The sequence below is a fragment of the Gambusia affinis genome, linkage group LG23 (assembly GCF_019740435.1).
Source record: "Gambusia affinis linkage group LG23, SWU_Gaff_1.0, whole genome shotgun sequence".
Taxonomy (NCBI): Eukaryota; Metazoa; Chordata; class Actinopteri; order Cyprinodontiformes; family Poeciliidae; genus Gambusia; species Gambusia affinis.
Window position 1 is genome coordinate 16565652 of NC_057890.1, and position 23434 is coordinate 16589085.

Consider the following 23434-nt stretch of genomic DNA (forward strand, 5'->3'; position numbering starts at 1 on the left):
AAACGTAAAAAGAGGGTCGTAATTATTGTTTTAAGGTTTTGACATTAGCTGCGAGGGATGTAGTGATACCAGAGGACCCAAAAATTGTACTCAAGTAAGAGAAGCGCAACATATTTTTACTCAAGTAAGAGTAAAAAAGTATTTGGTAAAACATCTACTTAGTAACTAATCAAATTACCAATCTAGGAATTGAGGACAAAATATAGTAAGTATAGTATGTCCTACATCACACCTTCAGCAAGTGCTGCTAATCCATCTTTATAGCTTTTGCTCTTTCTTTCTAAATGTCTCTGTGGCCATATGGCTAGAAAGCATTAATGTAGCTTTCATTTCAATTCATCTGTGATTTGGTGTTGTACTTCCAGTATTACTTGAACTTTTGGGATGCAAATCAACTGTTATGTTGTCACGATTACGCATCATAACAACTGTCTGAAAGAATAAAGTACAAGGAAACTCCTTCTAGATGCCCAGTATCCAAAACCAGAGGGAATAATTGTCCAAACATGCAGCATGTCAATGAAAAAGTTATGAAGAAATCTACAAAAGGAATAAATCACAGCTAATAGTGATACATAAGCATCAAAATGATAAATAAAATACTAAAATATTTCACCCTTCCTGTATTGAATCTATATAATGTATGTTTCACAAAATATTTAACTTTTTAACAATATTCTAATATTTCAGGCGCACCTGTATTGAGTTATTGCTCTATTTGTTCAGAATCGATGAGTTTGGATCCGCCTCTCCAGCTATTGTGCGCCCCCACCCCGACTGCTTATTTCAGGGGAGCCGAATTTCGCACAACACCTGCCGCGATGGATCCGTTGGACGGGTTCGGTTCTCCCCGACGGGAAGAGGCTGCGGCAGACAGTCGATCCGTCTGGACACGCTTCTCGTCCTGGCTGGAGTGCGTGTGTGTGGTTACCTTCGATCTGGAGCTCGGACAAGCCATTGAGGTGCGCTAGCTTAGCATCGCTAGCATCAATCTTCGTTTGAACAATGTCCTTTACATCTGAGCAGTGTAGTAGAAAAACCTACTTTGTAAGATAAAAATATTTAAACATGAAAAAAAGCCTAATGTCTAATTCTTAATTCGGCGTGTTTAGTAGCTGAGAAATCTATTTGTTTTTTAAATTATTTGGTCACATTTTTCTCATAAATAAGATTTCTGTAGAAATGAAGACTAGTTAAATTAATGGAATTTTAAAAGGAGTTTGGTATTCATTCATTCTTTCCGCTTGCAGCTAGTTTATCCGCAGGATGTGAAACTTACAGAGAAAGAGGTGATTTATTACTATCATTAATTTTATTTTTTTTATACAAATAAATCTGATATGCCATTAATTCATTTCATCTGACTTATGATGCTGTTTTGGTTTATTGTCAGAAAACCAGCATCTGTTACTTGTCCTTTCCTGACTCTTACTCAGGTAAAGAAACATTTATTTAATGTAGTTGTTCTGAAGAAGTGAAGTTCAAAGGTCAAATGATGTAAATCTGATTTTCCTCAGGATGCCTTGGGGATACTAAGTTCACCTTCAGGTTACGCCAATCAGTTGGGCGTCAAAGTTTCAGAGACGACATCTACAACAGAGACGCCCCCGCCACGCTGCAGGTGAGTTTACCTGAGAGATCTGCATTCAGGTGTGTCCCATAAAGAGCAGTTAAAACAGGCGTGATGTCTCCTCAGAGGGAAACGGCATATTTTTTCGGCTACGTCTACTTCCGTCAGGTGAAGGATGTGTCTGTGAAGAGAGGCTACTTTCAGAAGGTAACTCACCTGTTCTATTTATTTGACGTTTAATTTGAAGATGTCACCTGATGGTTTTTATCATAACTTTACCTGTCAGTCGCTAGTGTTGGTGTCCAGGTTGCCCTACACACACCTGTTTCATTCGGTGCTGCAGATCGTCGCACCAGAGTTCTTCGAGAAGCAGGAACCGTTCCTGGAAGCAGGTGATGACGCTCGTCTTTGAGTTTCTGAAATCCAAAAGTCGAAAATTTTTACTTTTGGAACTCAGACATTTCCAAGATTTTTTTTCTTCTAGAGACTAATATGAAAATTTTAGAGTTTTTTTTCTACCAAATTTTAAGAAATGTAAATTTTTCTACAAAAATTGATGAGATTAATAAAAAAAAAAATTAGGATTTTTTTTTTTTTCTGGAAAATTTTTGACTGTTGAAACTCAGAAATTTCCAAGTTTTTTTCCCTTACAGACTAATCTCAACATTTTTTTTTTCTAGCAAATTTACAACTTTAACCTAAGAAATTTTATTTTTTTTCTTTTAAGACATTTGTGAGATTATTTTTTAAATAACTTTTTAAGGTCATACATTTCCTAGCTTTTTTCTAGAAAATTTCTGCAACTAATCTCAAAAGTTTTGAGGGTTTATATAAATGTACGCCTTTTCTTCTAATACAGGGTTGTATATTGACTCCTCTGTGATTGTGTCATTAAAACAAGCCAGTTTTACTCACCTAAACTCTGTTCACCTTGAAGTTTGCAATGAGATTGACCAGTGGCCCAACCCCTCACCTGGACAGACGCTCAACCTGCCCATTGTGGGCGTCGTCTTACAGGTCAGCAGAGGTAAACACAGGTAAACGGAGAGACGTGTGGAAAATCACCTTTTCTGTTATTTTTCTCTGTTTCAGGTTAGAATTCCTTCAAAAACAGACAAACCAGGAGGAAGTCCCGTCAGACAGATAACTAACGAGGTCAGGTCCGTTCTCCCTCCTCCTTCCTGTCCCTCAGCTTCTGTTGTCATAGTAACAGCTTGTCCCCTTAGAGCCCGCTGCCAGCTCCAACGCTCCTTCCAACCATCCACGAACTGGACCTCTTTAAGTTAGTGCTGCCCCCTGCTGTTGTTATGAACTTGACCACTGATTGGTCCCAGTGGTGGCCGGCTCTCACCCCCCACCCCTCCTCCTCCGTCCTCCTCAGGTGTTTCCAGTCGGTTCTGATCCACCTGCCTGCTCAGAAACAATACTGGCTCTGGTCAGGTAGCTACTAAAAGAGCCTGGCGGCCAATCAGCAGGGAGTGTTGGCGTTGTCATGGTAACGGCAGGTGTGGACGTTTCGTTCCTCTCAGCTCCATTAGCCCTCTGAGGTTCTGCTGCGACTTTCGGCCGTATTTCACCATCCATGACAGCGAGTTCAGAGAGTACACGACCCGGACGCAGGCGCCGTGAGTCTCTGGCCGCCAAACCGCCACGACCAATCACACTTCACAAAACAATGAACGCTAATTTTAAATGTTTAACATTTTTTATTCGATTTTTTAAATGTTTAAAATTCAAACGGGTTTAAAATTAGTATTTATTTATGAGTAAATAAAGCTTATTTATAGATAAATATACTTTATTTATTTATAAATAATAAAGTTTAATGTAAACATTATAAATTTATTTTATAAACTATATAAAACTATATTTTAGAAATTTTGTAATAATTTGAAAGCAAAAGATGCTTAATAGAATTTTTTTAATTTATTTAAGCCTGAGTAAAGCTACTTCTGGGTAGAATACATTTTTAAAAACAAAAAAAAAACAAGTTTTTTTTTTTGTTTTTATCTTAAATGCAACGTTTATATTTTTAGCTTAATTTCTTCTCTAACTATGTTGGTCTTTCATTAAATGGTCTTTTTAGTGTCTGTATACACAGATTAAAGATTAATCAGTTACCAAATTAGTAGACCGTCATTTCAATAATCGATTAAACGCAATTAATCCAATTAATCGGTTCAGTTACCAGGGCGATTGTAGCTAACGTTTCTCTCTCTTCCTGCTTCAGTCCAAATGTGGTTCTGGGGGTCACCAACCCGTTCTTCATCAAGACTTTTCAGAACTGGCCTCACATCGTTCGACTGGGAGAGATCAAGATGGCCGGTAAACTTCGCCGTCTTTGTATCGGTTTCTCTCTGACTGCAGATCAGACTGTTTTGGATTTGGGTGTCTGCGTTTTTCTAGGTGATCTTCCGAAGCAGGTGAAGGTGAAGAAGTTGTCCAAACTAAAAACTCTCGATACCAAACCAGGTAACTTAACCTGACTCGTCTCTCTTCTTTAGTTCACTCCTGCAGCTTGCTGTTGTTTGAATGTTTGTGCACAGGGATTTACACAACCTACAAAACGTTTCTACACAAAGACAAAATCCTTATCAAGAGGCTTTTGAAGGTGAGCATACGCCCATGTTGTCTGATAATTTAAAAACCAGCAGCTTACTGGTTGTTTTTTCTGATTTTTGCAGGGAATCCAGAGGAAAAGGCCGTCAGAGGCTCAGAGCGCCATCTTGAGGCGACACCTGCTTGAGCTGACGCAGAGCTTCATCATTCCTCTGGTGAGCAGTCTGTGCAGAACCAGGTGATTCTGCAGGTGTTCCTCTCAGCTCCATTATGCCTCTGAGAGATCTCACAGCCTACCATCCATCACAGTGGATCTCTAGCAACCATAAAATGACGACTTGGTGTTTGCGTTTGCTCAGACTCCTCCGCAGGTTCGTCCTTTTAGTCAAGACGAGTTCATTTCCACTCTGGACCACACCGGCCCTCAGCTCACCTCCATGCTCAGAGGGGACTGGATGGGTCTGTACAGGTAAGTGGCAGCAGGTTGTAGACTGCTGTGGTGGATCCATATAAGTTAATGGGAGTGTTTCCATCTCTTTACTGCAAGTTTTTAAAAATAACTGATCCAGAAAAACGTCAAAACATTCTGCAGAAAACGGTAACTCATTCTCACAAACAGGAATGCACCAATAAATTGTTCCAAATTTCCTTAATTTTGGGAATGTGAACTGGCAGGTCAGGCTTTTTAAACATTGGTTGTCTGAAATCGGCCAGAAAACTGCAATCGATGCAGCTCAGTTATAATCTCGGTGTTTTTACACCGAATGCTGTTGCATATTCTGAAACATCTAGATCTGGATCTGGAGTTCGTAGGGTGAGTTAGCTTTGAAAGCCAGTGTTTTTTTTATTTGCACAGCGCTGCGGATCCAAATCTATTCTTTGACGAATCTGTAATTAGTGTAGAATAATATAATCCCAAATCTAGTAGATGCTGGACGGAGTATAAGGACCAGAGCAAGAGAATTATTTTTTAAATTGTCATATTACCAGAAGAATGTTGTAACTTTACAAGAAAAAAAGTTTAGAAAGTCGTTAAGATGACTTTGACGTGACTTTGATCATTTCTTTCAAACTGAGTCGATTTCAAAGTTATGATAATAATTTGATGTAAAATGAGGAATGTTGAGCATCTTGTTCATTTTGGTATTGATTTTACAAATAAGAAAATCTTTTAAGGAGGTAAGATTGATTTTCATGTAGGAGTTATTAAATTACCGCTTTATTCTCCCAATATTATGACTTTCTGTAATATTAGATCTTAATTCTAGAATGACTTTAATCCCATAATATTACATCTTTATTCTCTTACGACTTTACAATATTGATATTGACTTTATTCTCATAATATTATGACTTTATTTAATGTTACTTTATTCTTGTGTGACTTTATTCTCATATCTCTTTAGTGCTGCAATTTAAAAAAACATACAAGTTTAGTTAGAGCCAAATACTAAATGATGCTGAGTCAGTGTTGTTGTTCTAGATGCAAAAATTAATAAAGAATTTTCTTAAAACTAATGCAAAGCATCATGGGATTTGACTTCGGAGCAGCATTGATGTTAAATTGGAAAAAAATGCAGAGATGGGGAAAAGTTTTTGCTGTTTCAGACCATCCATCATACTGCCACCACCGTGTTAAACTATCAACATGGCGTGTTTTTTGCTGTTTCTACCCCAGATAAGCCTAATTTAAATTAAATATAGTGTCCTTCTGCCCAGGAAGTTCTTCAGGTCCCTGAACTTTGACGGCTGGTACCGCCAGCGCCACAGAGAGATGACACAGAAGCTGGAGAGCCTCCATCTGGAGACGATCTGCGACGCAGTGAGTGTGTTTCCTCACCTCCAGCGTTTGAATATTTCCGGCCAGTTTCCATCTTGTGACGGTGACGCCGGGTTTTGTGCAGGACCTTCTGGGCTGGACCAGAGACAAGTCGGAGGTGGAGATCGTGGACCTGATCCTGAAGCTCAGAGAAAAGCTGGTAATGAGATTTAAAGTGAGAAGAAGATTCTGAAAAATAACCAGGATGAGTTCATAACTGCCTCTTTCTTCCAGATCAAAGCTCGCCGGCAGCAGCTGCAGGTCAAAGATGGAGTTTTAGACAAACTGGACGCTTTCATAAACTCTATAGTCGGCTCGCTGCCTGAAGACCTGCAGCCCGTCCTGAACGCTCGCTGACGCCATCAGACCCGAAAGACTGAAACCCGGATAGAAGCCCAAACAATGCCAGACGAGTCAGGCTGAAGAGTGAAGACTTCATAACAACAGAAGATTTTCATTCATCTCAACAGAAAGTCCAACAGCAGATGGTCGAAGCACAGCCGTTATTTTTCTAGCAATTAAAAACACTAACATACTGCTCTCCATGTATTTTATCTTAATATACTCTTAACATATTAAGACTTTATTCCCACGACTTATTCTGACTATAGTCTGACTATTTTCTTGTTTGACTTTATTCTCGTAACATTACGACTTTTTTCCCTCATCTTACTTTATTTTCCTATAACTTTATTCTTGTACGATTTATTCTCGTAATGTTATGACTATATTCTCGTACAACTTCGTACCATGGCTTTAGTTTTGTATAATTTCTTGTAATATTACTTTATTCTCATACGACTTTATTCTTTTTTGACTATTATGGGTTTATTCTTGGATGACTTTACTCTTCTACTATAAAGAATAAAGTCTAAAAAGACTTTATTCTTTGTGCTATTACTCCTAGTAGCTGTGAATATAGTCACAAGACTTTATTCTTGTAACTATATTCTCATATTCCCACTGCTTAAGGCTGACACATTTAGATAAAAACTCAATGTAGAAGTGAGATAATTCTGGCTGTAGAGATTTCATGATGGCAAAGATATTAATTTATCTAAAAGAAAAGCCCAACTCAGAACAGCAGACAGTTGAAACACACGGCATTATTTTTCTAGTATTATAGAGAAATTAAAAACACTGACATGCTGCTCCCTCTTCATGTATTTGTGCTCTAAAAAATAAAACTTGAATCATCTGAGCCTGGGTTTGTTTTAAATTTTCAGGTTCTGGATTCAGTCCAATCTGGATTAAGTTTCTTCATACATCAAAATGTTGGTCTGGATACTTTTCTGAAATAAAGTCCTAGTAATGACGAAAGAAATGTACAAACAAAATGTAGCAGTGACGTGCGGTGAGGTTCATAGCTGGTGAGGCACTGACGTCATCAGAATCAGTTTTGCAAATAGATGCATAGATTGACCGCAGTTTACAGGTTATGTTTCACTTCTGCATCCTTACACATACAAACTGTAGCTCACAAAACACACATTTCCTTAAAAAACAAAACAAAATAAATTAATCCATGTCGAAAGTCGGGATAAGCGAGAGGAAAAAAATCACTATCTCTATTATAATCTATCGCTGCACTTGACTCGCTTCCCGAATCGTTTAGCCTAGCTCGCTGTCACTTACTCGGCAGTTGAGTGAACAAGACGAACGTCTGGGATCTTGAGCGCCCCCTGCCATGAGGCAAGAGAACTGCCTGCCTCACCTCGAACCTGTTCTCTGCCGTTTATAATCGCTCATTACACGAAACACGTTACACAAACACAGTTGGTGACAAAAAGCACTGTACATTATATACATAAGCTAAATTATTGGAAATAAGTTCACATATTACATTTGTTTAAACCATTTTATTGACGCCGTACAGCAACATGCTCTCTCCGCTTAGCAGCCAGCGCAGAGCCAGGGGTTGCGCAATCCAAGGTGAGGCAGAGCGCTGCTGCCTCACCGGCATCGCTTCCAAGCATTTGAATGGGAAAATAAGAAAATTCAGCGATTTTGAACAAATAAAAATCGAAATTGGTGAAGCTACATGAAAAATAAATAATTTTTAGTACAAACCACCGGATGAATATAACAATTTAAATTACTTTATGATTATATATTTTCTTTCTTTCCATGATGGCAGGTGAGGCACTGCCTCACCTGCCTCCCCTGACCGCACGTCACTGAAATGTAGGTATTAGTTCCTATCTTTTTGCACAGAGTTCACGTAACATCGTGTGGTTTCGAAACATTAGTGTATCAGTGGCAAAGACAAACGTACAAATTTACATTTTACCCATGATGAACGCAAAACATTAGCTAACCAGCTAACGTATTAGCAGCTAATTAGCGGTAGCCACAGAACGCAACAAAGAAATCTGCACGCGACTCAAACGTTTGACAAAAAGTCCAGAGATTAAAATAGTCATATGACAAACCTACAATTAAAACTAAAGTATTTAACTTTTATAAAAAAAAATTTTTGATGCGAAAATTGTCATGCTGTGACATTTCATTTATGATGCAGATAATCTGAAGATTGATCTCCTCCACCTCCTCTGTTAGCTACTATTGCTGTTTAATAATTGAATCTGACCAAAATCAACCAATCAGAGCAAAGGGGAGGGTCTTAGCCCTGTCAGTAATCACTGATAAATGTATTAATGGAGGACATCCTAGTCTATCGTCTATTTGCTAACTAGCTTTAGCATTCACAACAGGATATGCTAGCTGGAGCATAGGAGAGACCGATATTGAATGATTGGCAGCACTAAGACCCGCCTCCTGGCTCTGATTGGTTGCTTCTACTCAGAACTGGGAGCAGGCAAAGGAGCTGGTTTTTCTTTTCCTGCAGATTATCTGTCAGGACAGAGACAGTAAAAGTTCAAATAAATTTAAACCTTAATTTTATATACCGGTACATGAAGTTATGTAAGTTAAATAAATCTCAAATAAAATGCTTGTTCTAAGAATGAAGCCCAGAGAACAAACTCAATCTCACACAAAAAATAGTTTATTTTCCAATTGATTCAAAATATAAAGACAATCTGCTGGATTAGAGCTTTAATAGCTGTCACAGTGAGCCAGTCATGGTTGTATGTGTGGAATTACTTGTGTGTCTCTCCAGGTGTTCACCTGCGCATGGGGCCCCACCAGGCGGGCCCCTGCAGCTTCATGACGTCATGCTTCTCCTGTGGGCTGAAGTGTAGGATGGTCAGGATGGCGTTGAGCGTCTGCAGCCGCCCGCTGCTGTCCTGCAGCGTCAGGAACTTGTAGATGACGTTCTTCAGGTACTCCAAGTTGGCGCCCTCTCGGTTCTGGTCCCGGATCATCTTGTCGAGGCGGCCCCGCAGGTCTGCCATCTCCTCCTCGGCCCGCTCCGCGTTGGCGATCAGCCGGGCCTGAAGCTGGTGCAGATCCTCTTCCAGGCGATGCTTCTGCCGCCGCAGGCCGCCCGCCTCCACCTCCTTACGCGCCAGCTGCTCGGTGTACAGCAGCAGTGTAGACTCAGTGGGCGTGGCCTGCCGCAGCGCCTCGCTTACCGCGTCACCTGCACAGTCGGACAAAAGACAGCAATGATGTTATGATAAATGTCAGAGAATTTGTCATGAATATCTAAAAATATGCAAACCTATTCCTATAGTTCTTATAAAGTGTAAAAATAAATATGTAAATCTTATAAAGTGTTTATTTGAATTATTCATATATGAACTGGGGGCCACAATAGTTATTAAATTAAAAATACAAACATTAGTTTGTGATTCTCTTTAGTTTTACTTCTTCAGCCATTTTTAAAAACAAAATCTGAAGCTACCAGGGGTGTCCAAAGTGCAGCTTGTGGGCCATAAGTGGCCCCCTGGACTGATTTTTAGTGGCCCTCCAACTACAATTTAAATATTACACAAGTTTTATCTGCCAGCACAGACAGATGGAGACTTTTTGTTTACAATAATTACAAACAAATTAAAATTTCCCTGTAATGAAAAATATTTGATGCAATAGAAAGTTTTCATCTATTTATAACCACATTTTTTCCAAAACATCTACTTAGAGATTTTCACTCGAAAGAAGACTCCTTTTAATTTATTAATCATGCCGTTTTACATCAAAATTTCATACAAAAAGTAACAAATCCAGTTTTTGTAGTTGAGAGTTTTTTCTATTTGTTTTTCCACAAAAATGTGCAATTTGAAAGTCTTTTTAATAAAGCAAATCCTTTTTAAATTTTGGGGGATATACTGATTTACACAACCATTCTTACAAAATGTCTAACTTTTTTAATTACTGTATGCTGAGTTTATTGTTGAGCAAGTAAAATGCAATTTTAAATAGTTTTAAAAAATAGTAAAATAGTCCTTCTGACTTGGATATTTTAGCCCATGTAACAAAAAAGTTTGGACAACCTGCTGCATACGCTGCAAAAACACAAAATCTTACCAAATATTTTTGTCTAAATATTTGCAGAGCAAACATTTGAATTAAAACAAAATGTACTTCTAGAAAAATATAAGCTGTTATTTTGAGCGATTAATTTCCAAAGTGTCAGATTTTGTAATTATATGTTCAATGGAGCTGCAGCTACTGATCTGTGTTTGTCTGTTAGTATTCAATCCATATTTATTTCATTTTTTAACAGCCTGTTTTACTGTTCCTTATACCGCCATGAGATACTGTATATTGTTAATTAAACAACAATAATAAGAAGAAAACCTTCGCAGTCGGAGGCGCAGGCGGCAGCTTCCTGCAGTCCGTCGGTGGTGGGGTCGTTGGGGTCTCGGCTGCAGCTGAGCACGGCGGCGCGCAGCCTTTCCATCTCCTGGTCCTTCTCGTCCAGCAGCGCCATCGTTCTCTCCCGGTGCTTGTGCAGCTCCGCCTCCAGCCGCTGCAGCTCGTCACGGTGCTGCGCCTCGGCTCGTTCCAGCTCCTGTCTGTGGGAGAGCTGCAGCGCCGCCGCCTGCTGCTGCCGCTCCTCCAGCTGCTGGCGGTGCCGCACCTCCCCCTCGTCGCTCTGGATCCGCAGGGTGATGTACTTCTCTCGCAGCTCCGCCAGCTGATCCCGGACCTCCTCCAGCTCCTTGGCCTGGCAGCCATCTTTAGCGGTCTTGTTCTTCAGAACCACCTGGGCGCGCAGCTTATAGCGCTCAAACTCGTCTCGCAGCTGCTGCAGCTCCTGCTGGTGCAGAGCTGAGGTTCTGTCCTGGGCGTCCGTCACATCCTGGATGTTCTGGTCCGGGTTTCTCTGAGCCGCCAGCAGCAGCAGCTTCTTCACTGTCTGCAGTTTGTCCTTCAGGACGGCCACGTCCAGCTGCGACTCGTCCAGACTGAGGTCGGTGCTGGACCTGCTGGAGGCGGCGATGGCCAGAGTCTTGTTCTCGATGTCCAGCTGCTGGATCCGGTCCCGCAGCCTCTGAGCTGCCTGCTGGTCCCGCTGTTTCGCCTTCTCACAGGAACCCAGCAGCTCTGACAGCTCAGACACCCGCTGCTCCAAACCCGCAACCCGCAGCTCTGCAGCCTGAGCGCGCTCTCGCGCACGCTCCTCTGCCTCGCAAACCTGCAACACAAAAACAAAAAGCATGAGATACGCCTGCAGCTCTGCAGCGTTAGCATGCTAACGATGAAACGAATCCAGAAAACTGGTGAACAAATCTGTGGCTTTGTCACCAAGATCAAGGAGGTGATGCTGGAGTTTAGGGGGCAAAAGTCTCCTTAAAGGAGACGTATTATTATACCAAATTTACGTTTTGGTCGTTTATTTGACTCTCAACTGCTTCTAAAAACGACAAAATGCTTTAAATTAAAAAAAAAAAAAACCAGCTGGAGCTTGGAAATAATTTCATGTTTATTGGTGCCTGGAAAATGAGCCGGTTCAAAACCTCCTGAATGAAGCCTCACAAATGAGGAGGCGCTGCCTCGTTACCTAGCAACCCCAAAAAGTTCCACCATTACCTAGCAACCCCAGGTCAGCTGAAGAATCCTCCTACAGCTTTCTTTTCCTATGTATGACTTTAGCTTTCTCCTGCTTTCTCTGTCAGTTCTTCCTGATATTTTCTGTGCTGTAAGATTTGCATTCTCACGGCTGTTTCACAAGGAACAACAATTTTCTAATTCTTTATTATTTTCCTTTTAGAGTTCTCATAAAATTATCACAACTTTATTTTTATTTCATTTCTTTTTTCTTAACACTCCAGTTGTATCTGAGCATCAATCTCTACCAGACATAAATGAGATTGTTTGTTTATTTTAATAAAAGAGTTCAAACTAATGTCTTTCTCCTTGTGATTTTGTGGTACAAAATTTTCAGATAGAAGTGAAACATTTGTTGAATTAAGCAGTAACAGAGCACAAGAAAAACGATCCAGATATGGTTGGGCATTTATCGAATCATTTATTGTGATACATTTCTTGCTGTAAGAATTAATGATGTTTAAAACTCCAGTTTAAAAGTGTCTGTATTGTTAGTTTTATTATTTTCACCACAGCTTATGGACCTTTGGGTCCATATCACCCAGCCCCAGTTCCAGACGTATCTAAATAAACTCCAGACTCTGTACGTTCTGATCTCACCTTCTTGGTCTCGTTGTGGATCTGCTGCTGGAACGAGTTCTTCAGCTCCTGCACTTCCCGCTGCAGCTCCTCCACTCTGGGGTCCGGCTTCCTCTGCTCCTCTTCCGCCGCCTGCAGCCTCCTCCGCAGCTCGTCCCTCTCCTCCCTCGCCAGGTTCAGCTGCACCTCTGACTCCGCCCCGCGGTCCACGGCCTGCGACGAGGCCAGCAGGGCGGCGCTGGCGTCCTGCAGGCGCAGCTCGGCGTCCTGCCGCAAGTCCCGCTCCTGTTGGAGGAGCCTCTGCAGCTCCCTGAGCTGCTGGACGTGGTCCCCCTGCTCCTGCTCCCTCTCATGCTGCTGCGTGATGATGCGAGCACGGCCCTCCGCCACCTGCTGCTGCAGGGCGTGAAGCTCCGCCTCCTTCGCCGCAGTCACGCCGGCCAGGCGCTCCTGCAGCTCCTGCACTTCCTGTTTCAGTTGGCGCTTGTCAGCCTGGAAGCTTGCCTCCATGCGGGATTTCTCCTGCGAGACGGTGGACAGCGAGGCGGTGAGCGTGCTCAGCTGGCTCTTCAGCTGGGCAAGGCGGCGCTCGGCCTCCACATTGGAGGGGGGCGGAGCTTGATGTTGCTCCGCCTCCACGCTGCTGCCATCAGCATCAGGCTGCAGAAAAACAATCGGCACATATTACTGGACTGAACATCAGGTCACTATCCTGAGCCACACGCTCGACGTTACACCGAGTCGGAAGCAGCTACTGTCATTCGGTTGCCGTGGCAACAGGTCAGCGTGCAGAGTAAAGTCAACAAGGCGAGAGGAAAGAGGAAAACGAGCCACTGTTTTTCTACGATGGAGAATTGGGGCCAAAATAAAAAACATAAAATTGTGAGAATAAAGTCGAAATAATACAAAAATAAAGTTGTTGTATTATAAGAATAACATCATTATAATATTACTTCATTCATAAAATATTACCACTTTATTCTTACATTATTTAGATGTTATTTATGACTTAAGCACGATTTTATTTTTATATCATCAGGCTTTAGTTTAGTGTGACATAATATTATGACTTTGTTTTTGATATATTATGACTTTATACTTGGATTATTTTGACGTTATTCTTGTATGACTTCATTCTAATTTTTGTTTTATTTTGTAGTTTTTCACTAAAACTTTTAGTTGATATTTTCCCTCGGTTGTGACGCATTTCTGTAATTACTACAAAAATAACAAACGACAAAAACTGGAGAAATTGTGAAGAACAATGCGATATTCACAACAGTCATGAAATATAACATATTTCATACAGTACAGGAGTCCTAGTTTGTTCAATTTTATCAAACTATGACTCCAACAGAGGAAATAATGTAATATTAAATTATTGTCCAATATTAAAGAGACATTAGTTTTGTCCTGTTTATAGATTTATATAAAAGGAGAATACATAGTTTGCTCATCAAAACATTGTCAACTTTCTCATATTTTATAGAAATTGGATAATAAATTATGGCCCTCTCAATATTTTCGTGATAGATTCCTGCTCATCCAGAGATGGCCGCAATTAGCCGCTGTCCAATCCAGCAACATATTGATAGAAACAATCATGTTAGATTTAACAAAAAGGAAGTGACTCAGACGTACCGTGGAGTCGGACCTCTGGCCCGGTTCTCCCTGGTCCTCCTCACTCTGCTCCCCTCTGTTGGTCTCACTGGCGGCGTCCACAGATGCTGCTGTGTCCACACTGTCCTCGCTGTGCAGAGAGCAACCGTCGTCCAGCAGGTCCAGCCGCCTGCCTGCATCCGGCTCCTGCTGCTTAAGGTCCAGGTCCTGGGTAACGGTCAGAACCTTCAGGCTGGCTTCTAGAGCCTCCTTCTCCTTCAGGAGGCTCTTGTAGGCCCGGACTACATCCTTAAAGCGGGTCTGGTACTGGACCAGCTGGTGTTTTTGAGACTCGATGGTGTCCAGCAGCTCCTTCCTGCTGGGGCCGCCGCCGAAACTCATCCCAAACTTCTCCATGTCGGGTTCAGTCCAGGTCAGACCGGTTCCATTGTCATACAGAGATCGGACTCATGCAGGTCTCACGGTGGACACGGCTGTCCTCGTATCTAAACTAAAAGAGAGAAATGCTACATTAAACATCTGCAGGCTGTCCTGCTGTCAATTACTAAAATAAAATCAGAATCAAGCTGTTTATGGATACAATTTCTGTTTTTACATCAAGTATTTAATTTCCTTTTTCCAGTGTTTGAATTTGAATTCATCTGCATGCACACGGATATTGAAAGGACTTATCTTTTTATTTTAAATATTCAAGATGGCTGCTAACAAAAATTTATTTTTGGACTACAATTGCCAATATTTGTGTTGTCAGATTAAACCCATCAAAACCAACAACAGAAATTCTGATTTATTGATCACTTTTTTAAATCTTATTTTTCTTGGTGCACAATTGGTCAAGATGGACACTGTTGTTCTCCTATAATTAGATAAATGTGTTTGTGGTCAAATCCTGCATATTTATAAATATTTTGAACCATAGAAATTCTACATATTTTCTTTATCTTGTTTACTTTGTATAATAGTTACTTTTCAAAATGGCCACCATGGTGGTATTGGAGAGTAAATGTTTCATCTTAAAATTAAAGTGACTAAAGGGAAGCATGAAAAACATTCAACCTGAGAAGTTGAGCCTGCAAACTTTCATGCTTGTTTCCACACTTTGAAAGATTTTTACAGTAACGTGTTGCACTATTTTCTTGTCTGGATGTTGTGTTTTGTTGTTGTTGTTGTCCTGAAATGCAGTTAATTATTCAACTACAAAAATATGAAAGTAGTTCTGGATCCAGTCGTGCTCCTAATTATTGTGGGTGATTTCTGCAATCTGGTTCTGCTATTCGGGATTTAATACAATCAGGATCCGGTTTCGGATTTAGTCCAGTTAGTTTGGATCCTTAATTAGTGACTTGCTGGTGCAGCAACGCAGACTGTAAATATAAATCTTACAATACAAATCTTATCACAGTCTTGTCCAGTAATACATTGAAATAGTTTGAATTCCGCATAAAATACAGCTCTAAAGTTAGAAAATAAATACAGAATTTCAGGACCAAAACTCCACTTTCAGAGACAGATACTTCTAAAAGAGGCAGAGAAAAAAAAACTGTTTTATGTCCAAGTATTGAAAAAAAGCCTGTTTATTTATATATCTTATTTTTGATTCACTTGTTTTGAATGTGTTTTAATTAAGCAAATTTCGTTGTAATTGTTTTACATTCGAACTATCAAAACGTCTGAAAACTTCACCATCCACTATCCCGCCGGTTGGATCCGGTTCTTACCTGATAGCCGACTTCCTGATAAAATATGCGGCTTTTAGCGCGTTAGAGTCACACACTAATTAAACTAAATGTAGTTAACTGTCGACATCAAATCGAAACACAACAAACCGGTCCAAAAAAAAAAAAAATCGTGTTGGCACTCTCCTTTCTCACAGGAACAGCTGTTGACAGCCGCCATGTTCTGCCACAGCGGAACTAACCAGAAGGACCGCCTTGCAGCAAACAGGAATGGGCGGGGACAAATGTCAGCCCCACACCTTATTTGGAAGCGGCTCCATTGCTTTCCGGAACTGAAGAGGGCGCTATTTCCAATATTATTTGCGGCAAGTTTTTTTTTCTTTTGAAATATTTTTTGGATTCCAGTCATAGTTAAAACAACTATGAAACGGAATATATTATAAATTAATAGTATGTTGGTTTTACTCTTTATTTTGTTGTTATTAAAGCTACAGACAACTTTACTCCACTGTTGAGAAGATGAGAAGATATTGGTTGGTGCGGTTTTCTAAATCTGGTTATTTACATCCATTCACAAACAAAATTAAGAGACATGTCAGTAATTCATAGAATAATAGACCAATGTTCATTTTACTCAAACATATGCTTATAAAGAGTAACATCAGAGAAACCTAATTTTTTCCAGATGTGTATATACTCGGTTTGAAACAGAATCTCAGGACTACATACCTGCCAACATCTGCTAACATTAATGAGACATAAGCAGCTGTGGAGTGACAGTCCTAGTGTGGACTGCTCACACTGCTCTGCTAAATAAAAACCTACTCAAAACTATGCATTTCCAGTCAATTGAAAAACATTTTACTAAAACCAGTTTATTATCAAGGTAGAGGTTCAGGTAGATGACTCGTGAAAATGAGTCATTAACCTGAACTTTATTTGAAAATCATACTTAGAAATTGCACTATCCTTATTTTTATCTGAATTTTATGCGGCTGTTGGCCTTTTTCTTTAAATAAGAATGAATGTCCATCTATGGAAAAGTGGACATGATGAGTCGGGGTTTTAATATTTCAATTCACAGTTCATGAAGTGAGTCTATCATAGTTTCAGTACCAAACACCTTTCTGTTCACAGACACAGAAACAGCCTAACATGCTGCACTGTTCTTTAGTTTGACCTTATTTACATGACTCTAGAGAGGTTTGGGTAATTAACTAGAAAATGGCACCGTGCGCATAGTCTACTCAATTACTGAATAACTGATCAAATTATCAATCATTTAATATTTAAAAATCAGACTGAACAAAATACAAAGTTAAGAAGAAATTTCACTATTTTAAGGACTAAAATAACAATAATTCATATAACAAACAAAAATAACAGTCAGAAAAAATAATTTTCTAAATCAGTTTTTTTCAATAAAAACTCTTATGTTTTAACCAAAAATTGACTACTTACTTCTAGTTTTATGTTTGCTTTTCATTCAAACGGCAGAAAACCTAGAAATTTTACTCAAGATTAGAAATACTTTAAAATATAATTACTAAAAGTACTGTGCACTAAAAATACTCCTAAAAGTAGTTTTTTCATTTTCAAATTATTACTCAGTAAATGTAGCTAGTTTCCAAAAACTTCAGTTCTCCACTCAACCAGAAGGGGGCAGCAGAGCGTCCGCTGGCTTTAATCCTTGATCTCTCATGTTGAGTTTCAGGGATTAAAAGGTTGTCAAAACGTCACCGTCAGGAATCCCCACTTCTCCACCTTAATCCCAATCTGAACCAGAGAGACGAGGCTTCATGTTGTGGGTCCAGATGGACAGAACCGGGCTGTGCCGCAGCAACGCTGCGTCTCAGCCGTTAATCCTGCTGCTGCTGCTCATTGCATAACGTCTTTATACTCTTGTTGTTTTCCGTCAAAACAGCTTAAAGAGTCCAGAGCACGGTTCAACACACACAACTGGATATGTGACCCATTTGGGCCTCAGAACCAGAAAGATGCCTGTAATCAGATCTGCATAATTTGGTTTTTGGGACCAGAGAATTAATAGATTCAGTTTAAAACCAACCATAACGGCTGAGCTAGCTAGGCTATGGAGGCTGCTTTCCACATAAAACCTGCAGTAAAAGCAGAACTTTTTATTAAAAATAAAAGACCAGGTGCAACTTGTTTGTAAATAAAAAGATTTTTCAAAAACAAATAAGTTAATAGCTGCAAAAATTAGTTGGAGTGTAACATCACAATGTTTAGAATAACATGAGGCAACATGAAAATATGACTCACATCGTTATCTAGATTATTACTGACCTGCATTTGCTCTGATGAAAGTTTAAATTCTCCTTTAATTTATATAAAAAGAGACTTAAAGTCTTGAAAGGAAATTTATTAAAGCTCAATATTTATTTTGTTCAGTTTTAAGACTGAAATCTGTGCTGGGGAATTTAAAATTATGAATTATGATTACGCTCCAAACCGATTGGTTGGGTTTGATCAAATGAAATATATAATAATCAGCTGATAGCAGGAAGACAAAAAGGTCAGGAGATAAATGTTGAGAAAAACTGAAAATTTAAAAATATTCTAAATTAATTTGACATTTCATATATAAAACAGTTGTTTAATCCGAAAGAGAAATGTGATTAAAATCCCGTCATTATTCTAAATAAGAAACAACCTTTAGAAATATGAAAAGTTGTTTTAAAAATATGTATTTTATAAAGAGATTAGAGATTTATTAGTCGGATTAAAAAAATGCTAAATTTAATTTGACGATGATGCAAAAAAAAATAGATTTATGAATAATAAATGATGAATATTATCTTAACAGACATGAGGACTCCTTCAGCTCACATCCACACACCAGTGGAGATAATACACACACACACACACACACACACACACTTTCATTCAAGCTCAGCCTGGTGAAGTTGCAGGATCTCAGAGGAAAAATGTTCAGAAAGCTGGAAATGTTCTCAGGTTAATAATGAAGAATTGATTAATTGATTTATTATTGAATCTTTTAAATTTGGAGAACCTTCTAGATGTCGAGGTGAAGACTTTTAAAATAATCCTTCATAATAAAACAGACCCACAGCATGATGGGGCAGAGAGCCCAGCATCGCCGTGGCAACGACCAGAGAGCCACAGGAGCAGCAGAAGGAGAGGCGGTCCTGAAGTAGAAGAAGAAGAAAGGATCTGTATTTAGTACAAAATAAAAAGTGACAAAAAATAAAACATTTAATATTTAAAAATTACAACCAAATTACACATTTATGTGGAAATATTGGTTCATTTTTGAAGAATTTAAAATACTAAAAACTCAGAGTTGGGTAGTAAGTAGTCAAAATTACTCAATTACATTGACCTGCAAGGTTTTGGGAAAAAATATACATTTAGGAGTATTTTTACTAAGCTGTATCTTTTTCTACTTTTACTTGAAAAATGTTATTCTGAAGTATTTCTACTATTATTTGAGTAAAATTTCTGGATTCTCCACCCACTGCATAAAAAATTCACCAGAAACAGAAACAACTGCAGTTTTTGTTGAATTTTTTTTTTTTATTGAAAGAAACTGATATTGAAATTTTGTCTTTTTCCTTATTTTGCTACTTATATGAAATTATTGTAACTTTGGTCCTGAAAATATTGAAATTTCCACTTAACTTTACATTTTGGTCTGTCTGATGATGTATTTTTTTACTCTTACTATAATTTACTCCATCAACTTGTTCTTGAAGGTTTTACTGCGTTTCTGCTCTTAAACCATCTTTGCACGCAGGATTTATGCATAGACTGTTTTTAAACGCATACATTTTTTGTAAAGATCCCCACTTACACTTTGTTGCCACGGTGATGATGGTCTCGGTCATGGCGAGCTCCTCATCCTCCATTCGCGGGTCGTACCGGTCCAGCAGCTGCATCAGAAGCGGCGCCTCAGGGATGAGCTGGCGGATCATGTCCCAGCTGATTTTGGGCGCCTGCTCCAGCCGCAGGACGCTGAGGATCTGCGAGCAGAGGCTGTGGAGCCGCAGGCTGAACTCCAAGCTCTCCGCCAGCAGCTTGGAGGTCTGGTTCAGCTCCATGGAGCAGACAGGACAGCAGCAAGGAAGAGCAGCATCCTGCAGAGAGGAAGGAGAGAGTGACTCTGGATTGAGGCTGGACTCAGGAGTTTATGATTGGCTGCCAAAGGACTTTTTTTTCCCTCTTTTGTGGAAGTGATTTTTAAAGAGGCAGAAGGAGTTTTAAAATATTCAGTAGATTTATTTGCAGAAGTGGAAACGTTCTCCACCTGGCAGCAGGGAAATCCTGGATGTTTCTCCAAAGATGTCTGAAGACTTCAGGTCTCCTCTTAAAAGTTACATTTCAAAAGTGCAGCATAGTAAAAATACTCCTAAAAATTTTTTTCCCAAAAAAGTTACTCGCATAAATATAACTACCTGCCAGACTACGATACAAATTATCTTAATACTGGAAATACAACAAGCATCTACAGAACATAAAAGTTTCCTAACAAACAAAGAAAAATTACATTTTTCTTTTATGCATAAGTTCCCCTTTGATTATTTAACATTTAACAACCTGAACTAAAGTCTGACCACATTCAGAGATTAAATCATAAACATAAATGGAGCAGCCAAACCCACTTACTTACATTTTATGTCAATCCAAAAAGTGAACCAAGATATTAAATATTGACTTTAAATCATTGTATGTAGTTTCAAACAATCTGCCAGCATTTTCCTATCTTAAGTTCAAACATATTTTGCTTTGTGAAAGTGGGTTTTTGTAGCATAAGAACTACTTCATATCATATTCTGCACAGATGATGAGTGTACTGGTGAGGCAGCATGTAAAAGTAATCTGTCCTCATGAAATACTTTAATTTATTGGAATAATCCAGGAGACTGAATTTTTCAGTCACATTTCAGAGATTTCAGCTCTCCTGTGCCACCTGCTGGTTCAACCAGTCACTGCAGGTTAAAGTTTCTTCAAACATTAGAAAAGCAGGACTCCCTTCATACATCTTTATTTTAATTTTATTGTCTTAAACTTAAACAAAGGGCAAGATGAAGGGTACACACTGGACAGGTCACCAATCGCTCACTTGGCTGATTAGATTTTTTTGCCCAATTCATCTTTTGGCCAAAAAAAGTGGTGGTGATTTTTATTAGTTTTTTGTAGCCAAAATCCCCTTAGGTAAAAAAAAAAAATGTTTTACTTGGAGCATCATTTTTGGAAGGTCACGATTTTATTTTCAGCATAATAAATATTTCTAATACAAATTATTCTTAAATATTTATTATGCTGAAAATAAAATCGTGACCTTCCAAAAATGATGCCAAGTAAATTTATTTACCAAAAATTGGTTTAAAAAATACATAAAAAAATAAATTTAAAAAAAATCTGCCAAGTGAACAATGGGTGACCTGTCCTGTGTGTACCCTTCCTCTTGCCCTTTGACCCCTGGAGAGGGAGACCAGCACCCCTCTGAACCTGAAGTGTGCTAGATGAAGTATGAAAGGAAATAAAAGTTACTTTGGTAAAAAGTGATTTACATTTACTCTGCTGCCAGCTGGAGAGGAACTGCTTTAGAGTCTATCACAAAATATTAAAACGCCTGAAAGAATTGAATAAAAAGAGGCATAAAAACTTGTAAATTGGAGGCCAGGCTTCAGTTTTCTCTGCATTTATGTAATACAGTTTAAAATTATTCGTCCCTGTCATCTTGAAGTTCTTGTTCAGTAATAAACCTTTAAATTTCAATTCCATTTTTTTTTTGTTTTTATCTTTAAGCTGTCCGTCACGATATTTATTAGACAGAAATTTTAAATAGCTGTTATAGCCATGACTAGCCAAAGCGCAATAATCAACAACCAGAATTAAGTTAATTATTGATATTTATTGTTGCATAGATAAAAAGGATTCCCCGCTAACTTTGTCCGTTCGTAGTCAACCCGACATAGGGATCACACCAAACAGGATATAAATATTCAGGGAAGTGCCCAAAACAAACAATTAAACAAAACCAACAAAATAAATGAAAGGTTGTTAGCCCGCCCTCACAAATACAACAAGAAGAAAACAATCCTAAGTGGGCGGACTAACAACAAAGGAAAACTATCAGACACTGAAAGCTGAGGTTGTTCTGGAAAAAAAGAGCAAAAATACAGACTCAATGCACATTTTTTAAGAATTTTACAACCACAAAAAAAAAAAAAATAATTCCAGGCTACCCAGTTATAATTATGGCCATAAGAGGGTTAACAGGAAGAATTTCCAAAAAAAAAAAAAAAAAAAGAACTTCCTTTTAACAGGAAGACTTCAAAACAAAGCCAACACTGAACCATTTATTTACATTTGATGAAAGTAAGTTTAAGCAATGCCTCATATTGAGGATCAATGTGGTGACAGTGATGAGGAAAAAGTTCCCTTTAACAGAAAAACTTTCCAAAAAAGCTTTTGCAGAAGAAATGAAATCAAGAGTAAATTTCAAGAGGCTGCATGTTTTGACACAAAACCAGTTTTCACATTTAGATTGAAATTGTTGAACATAAATGAAATTTGTTTCAGTTATTGACTTATTAAAGTATGGACCCTGTCTTTGAAATATGTAGAGTCAATTTAAAACTTAATATTAAGTAGATACAAAAAAATAAAAAAAGGTATGCATTTTCAAAAAATAAATAAGACACTACCTTTACCCAAAAACATGAAATATACATCCAAAAGACAATTATCTTAATGCAGCTATCCTGTGTCAACATAGCCACATTCAATTATCACTAAGAATATATAGCTATGCTATGACGTTTTATGTTAGTAATTTACTAAGCTGAGTCCGTTCCTGCAGTCTCTGAACTGTATTTGCCAAATCCTTGGCAGCCATTTTTCTTTCACATCACAGCTGATTTTCAACCATGAATACCACAGCAAAACAAAAAACCAAAAAAACCCTAAAGACAAAATGATTTGCAACCACAGAATCCTTCTTAGCTCATTGACTCGCAGCAGAGAATCAAACCAAACCAGCAAAGCTTAGCATCAAACCCGCAGAAGACATGACGGGTCGAAAAGAAGCTTGACTTAATTTACCTTTGATGAGTCGAGTGCTTGAAGCGGTCCTCAGCTTCACTGTCGATCACCCAAGATACCCATTATCAATCAGTTGCTAGTTCCAGACGCCATTTTCTTCCTCAGGGACGCCAGCAACCAAACAAACAAACCGCCGCTGAAACGCCATGGTCGCTCGGTCGCCCCTCCTCTGCTGCTCCGTTTAAACTGTAAAAATGGCGTCAATAACTTCATCAGGGATAAAGCAAACAACTTTGAATAAAGTTTCCGAAAAATAAATTATCAAATAATCAACGTACCTATTTCAAATATGGCGCTCCCGCAGCCTACTCGCCCTCAGTAGCTTATTCTCAGCAGGTCAAGTACATGGCGTCATATTAGGCCTCGATAACACGGAGACGATTTCAGACAGAGCGGCTAAAATTTTGAGTTTTTAGGCTGGGAGTCCAAGAAAACTCGGCTTGTTAGGCGATTAGAAAAGATCATTTTCAATCCGGGTTGCAGAGTTTATGACTACCAGGCCGCACTGGTCAACTGGCGTCATTATTTTTTGTGATGACGTGGATGCCAAATTTTTATCAA

The 23434-nt window shown here is 39.0% G+C and overlaps 2 protein-coding genes across 2 annotated transcripts; one reads left to right on the plus strand and one right to left on the minus strand.

Annotated features, from left to right (window-relative positions):
- Positions 1–734: 734 nt before the first annotated feature.
- Positions 735–6487, plus strand: dennd6b (DENN/MADD domain containing 6B). The gene is given in 20 exon segments (XM_044108764.1): positions 735–962; positions 1251–1289; positions 1394–1436; positions 1518–1621; positions 1697–1777; positions 1857–1962; positions 2508–2587; positions 2663–2725; positions 2797–2852; positions 2952–2975; positions 2978–3010; positions 3100–3195; positions 3801–3895; positions 3977–4042; positions 4117–4181; positions 4255–4344; positions 4450–4598; positions 5849–5951; positions 6034–6108; positions 6183–6487. Coding segments are annotated over 20 exon segments (1632 nt in total). The 5' UTR covers positions 735–821; the 3' UTR covers positions 6306–6487.
- A 2450-nt stretch (positions 6488–8937) lies between these two features.
- Positions 8938–16057, minus strand: gcc1 (GRIP and coiled-coil domain containing 1). The gene is made up of 5 exons (XM_044108762.1): positions 15824–16057; positions 14127–14595; positions 12507–13145; positions 10653–11493; positions 8938–9492 (listed from the first exon to the last, which is right to left on the minus strand). The coding sequence occupies exons 2-5, from the start codon at positions 14499–14501 to the stop codon at positions 9074–9076; spliced, it is 2274 nt and encodes a 757-aa protein (XP_043964697.1). The 5' UTR covers positions 14502–14595; positions 15824–16057; the 3' UTR covers positions 8938–9073.
- Between the last annotated feature and the right edge of the window lie 7377 nt (positions 16058–23434).

Excerpts from the sequence above, each read along its gene's own strand:
- gcc1 (XM_044108762.1), bottom strand. The coding sequence starts at position 14,501 with ATGGAGAAGTTTGGGATGAGTTTCGGCGGCGGCCCCAGCAGGAAGGAG. Across the intron at positions 11,494-12,506 it reads TCCACAACGAGACCAAGAAG|GTTTGCGAGGCAGAGGAGCG; the intron begins GTGAGATCAGAA and ends TTTGTGTTGCAG. Across the intron at positions 9,493-10,652 it reads CTGCGCCTCCGACTGCGAAG|GTGACGCGGTAAGCGAGGCG; the intron begins GTTTTCTTCTTA and ends CCGACTGTGCAG.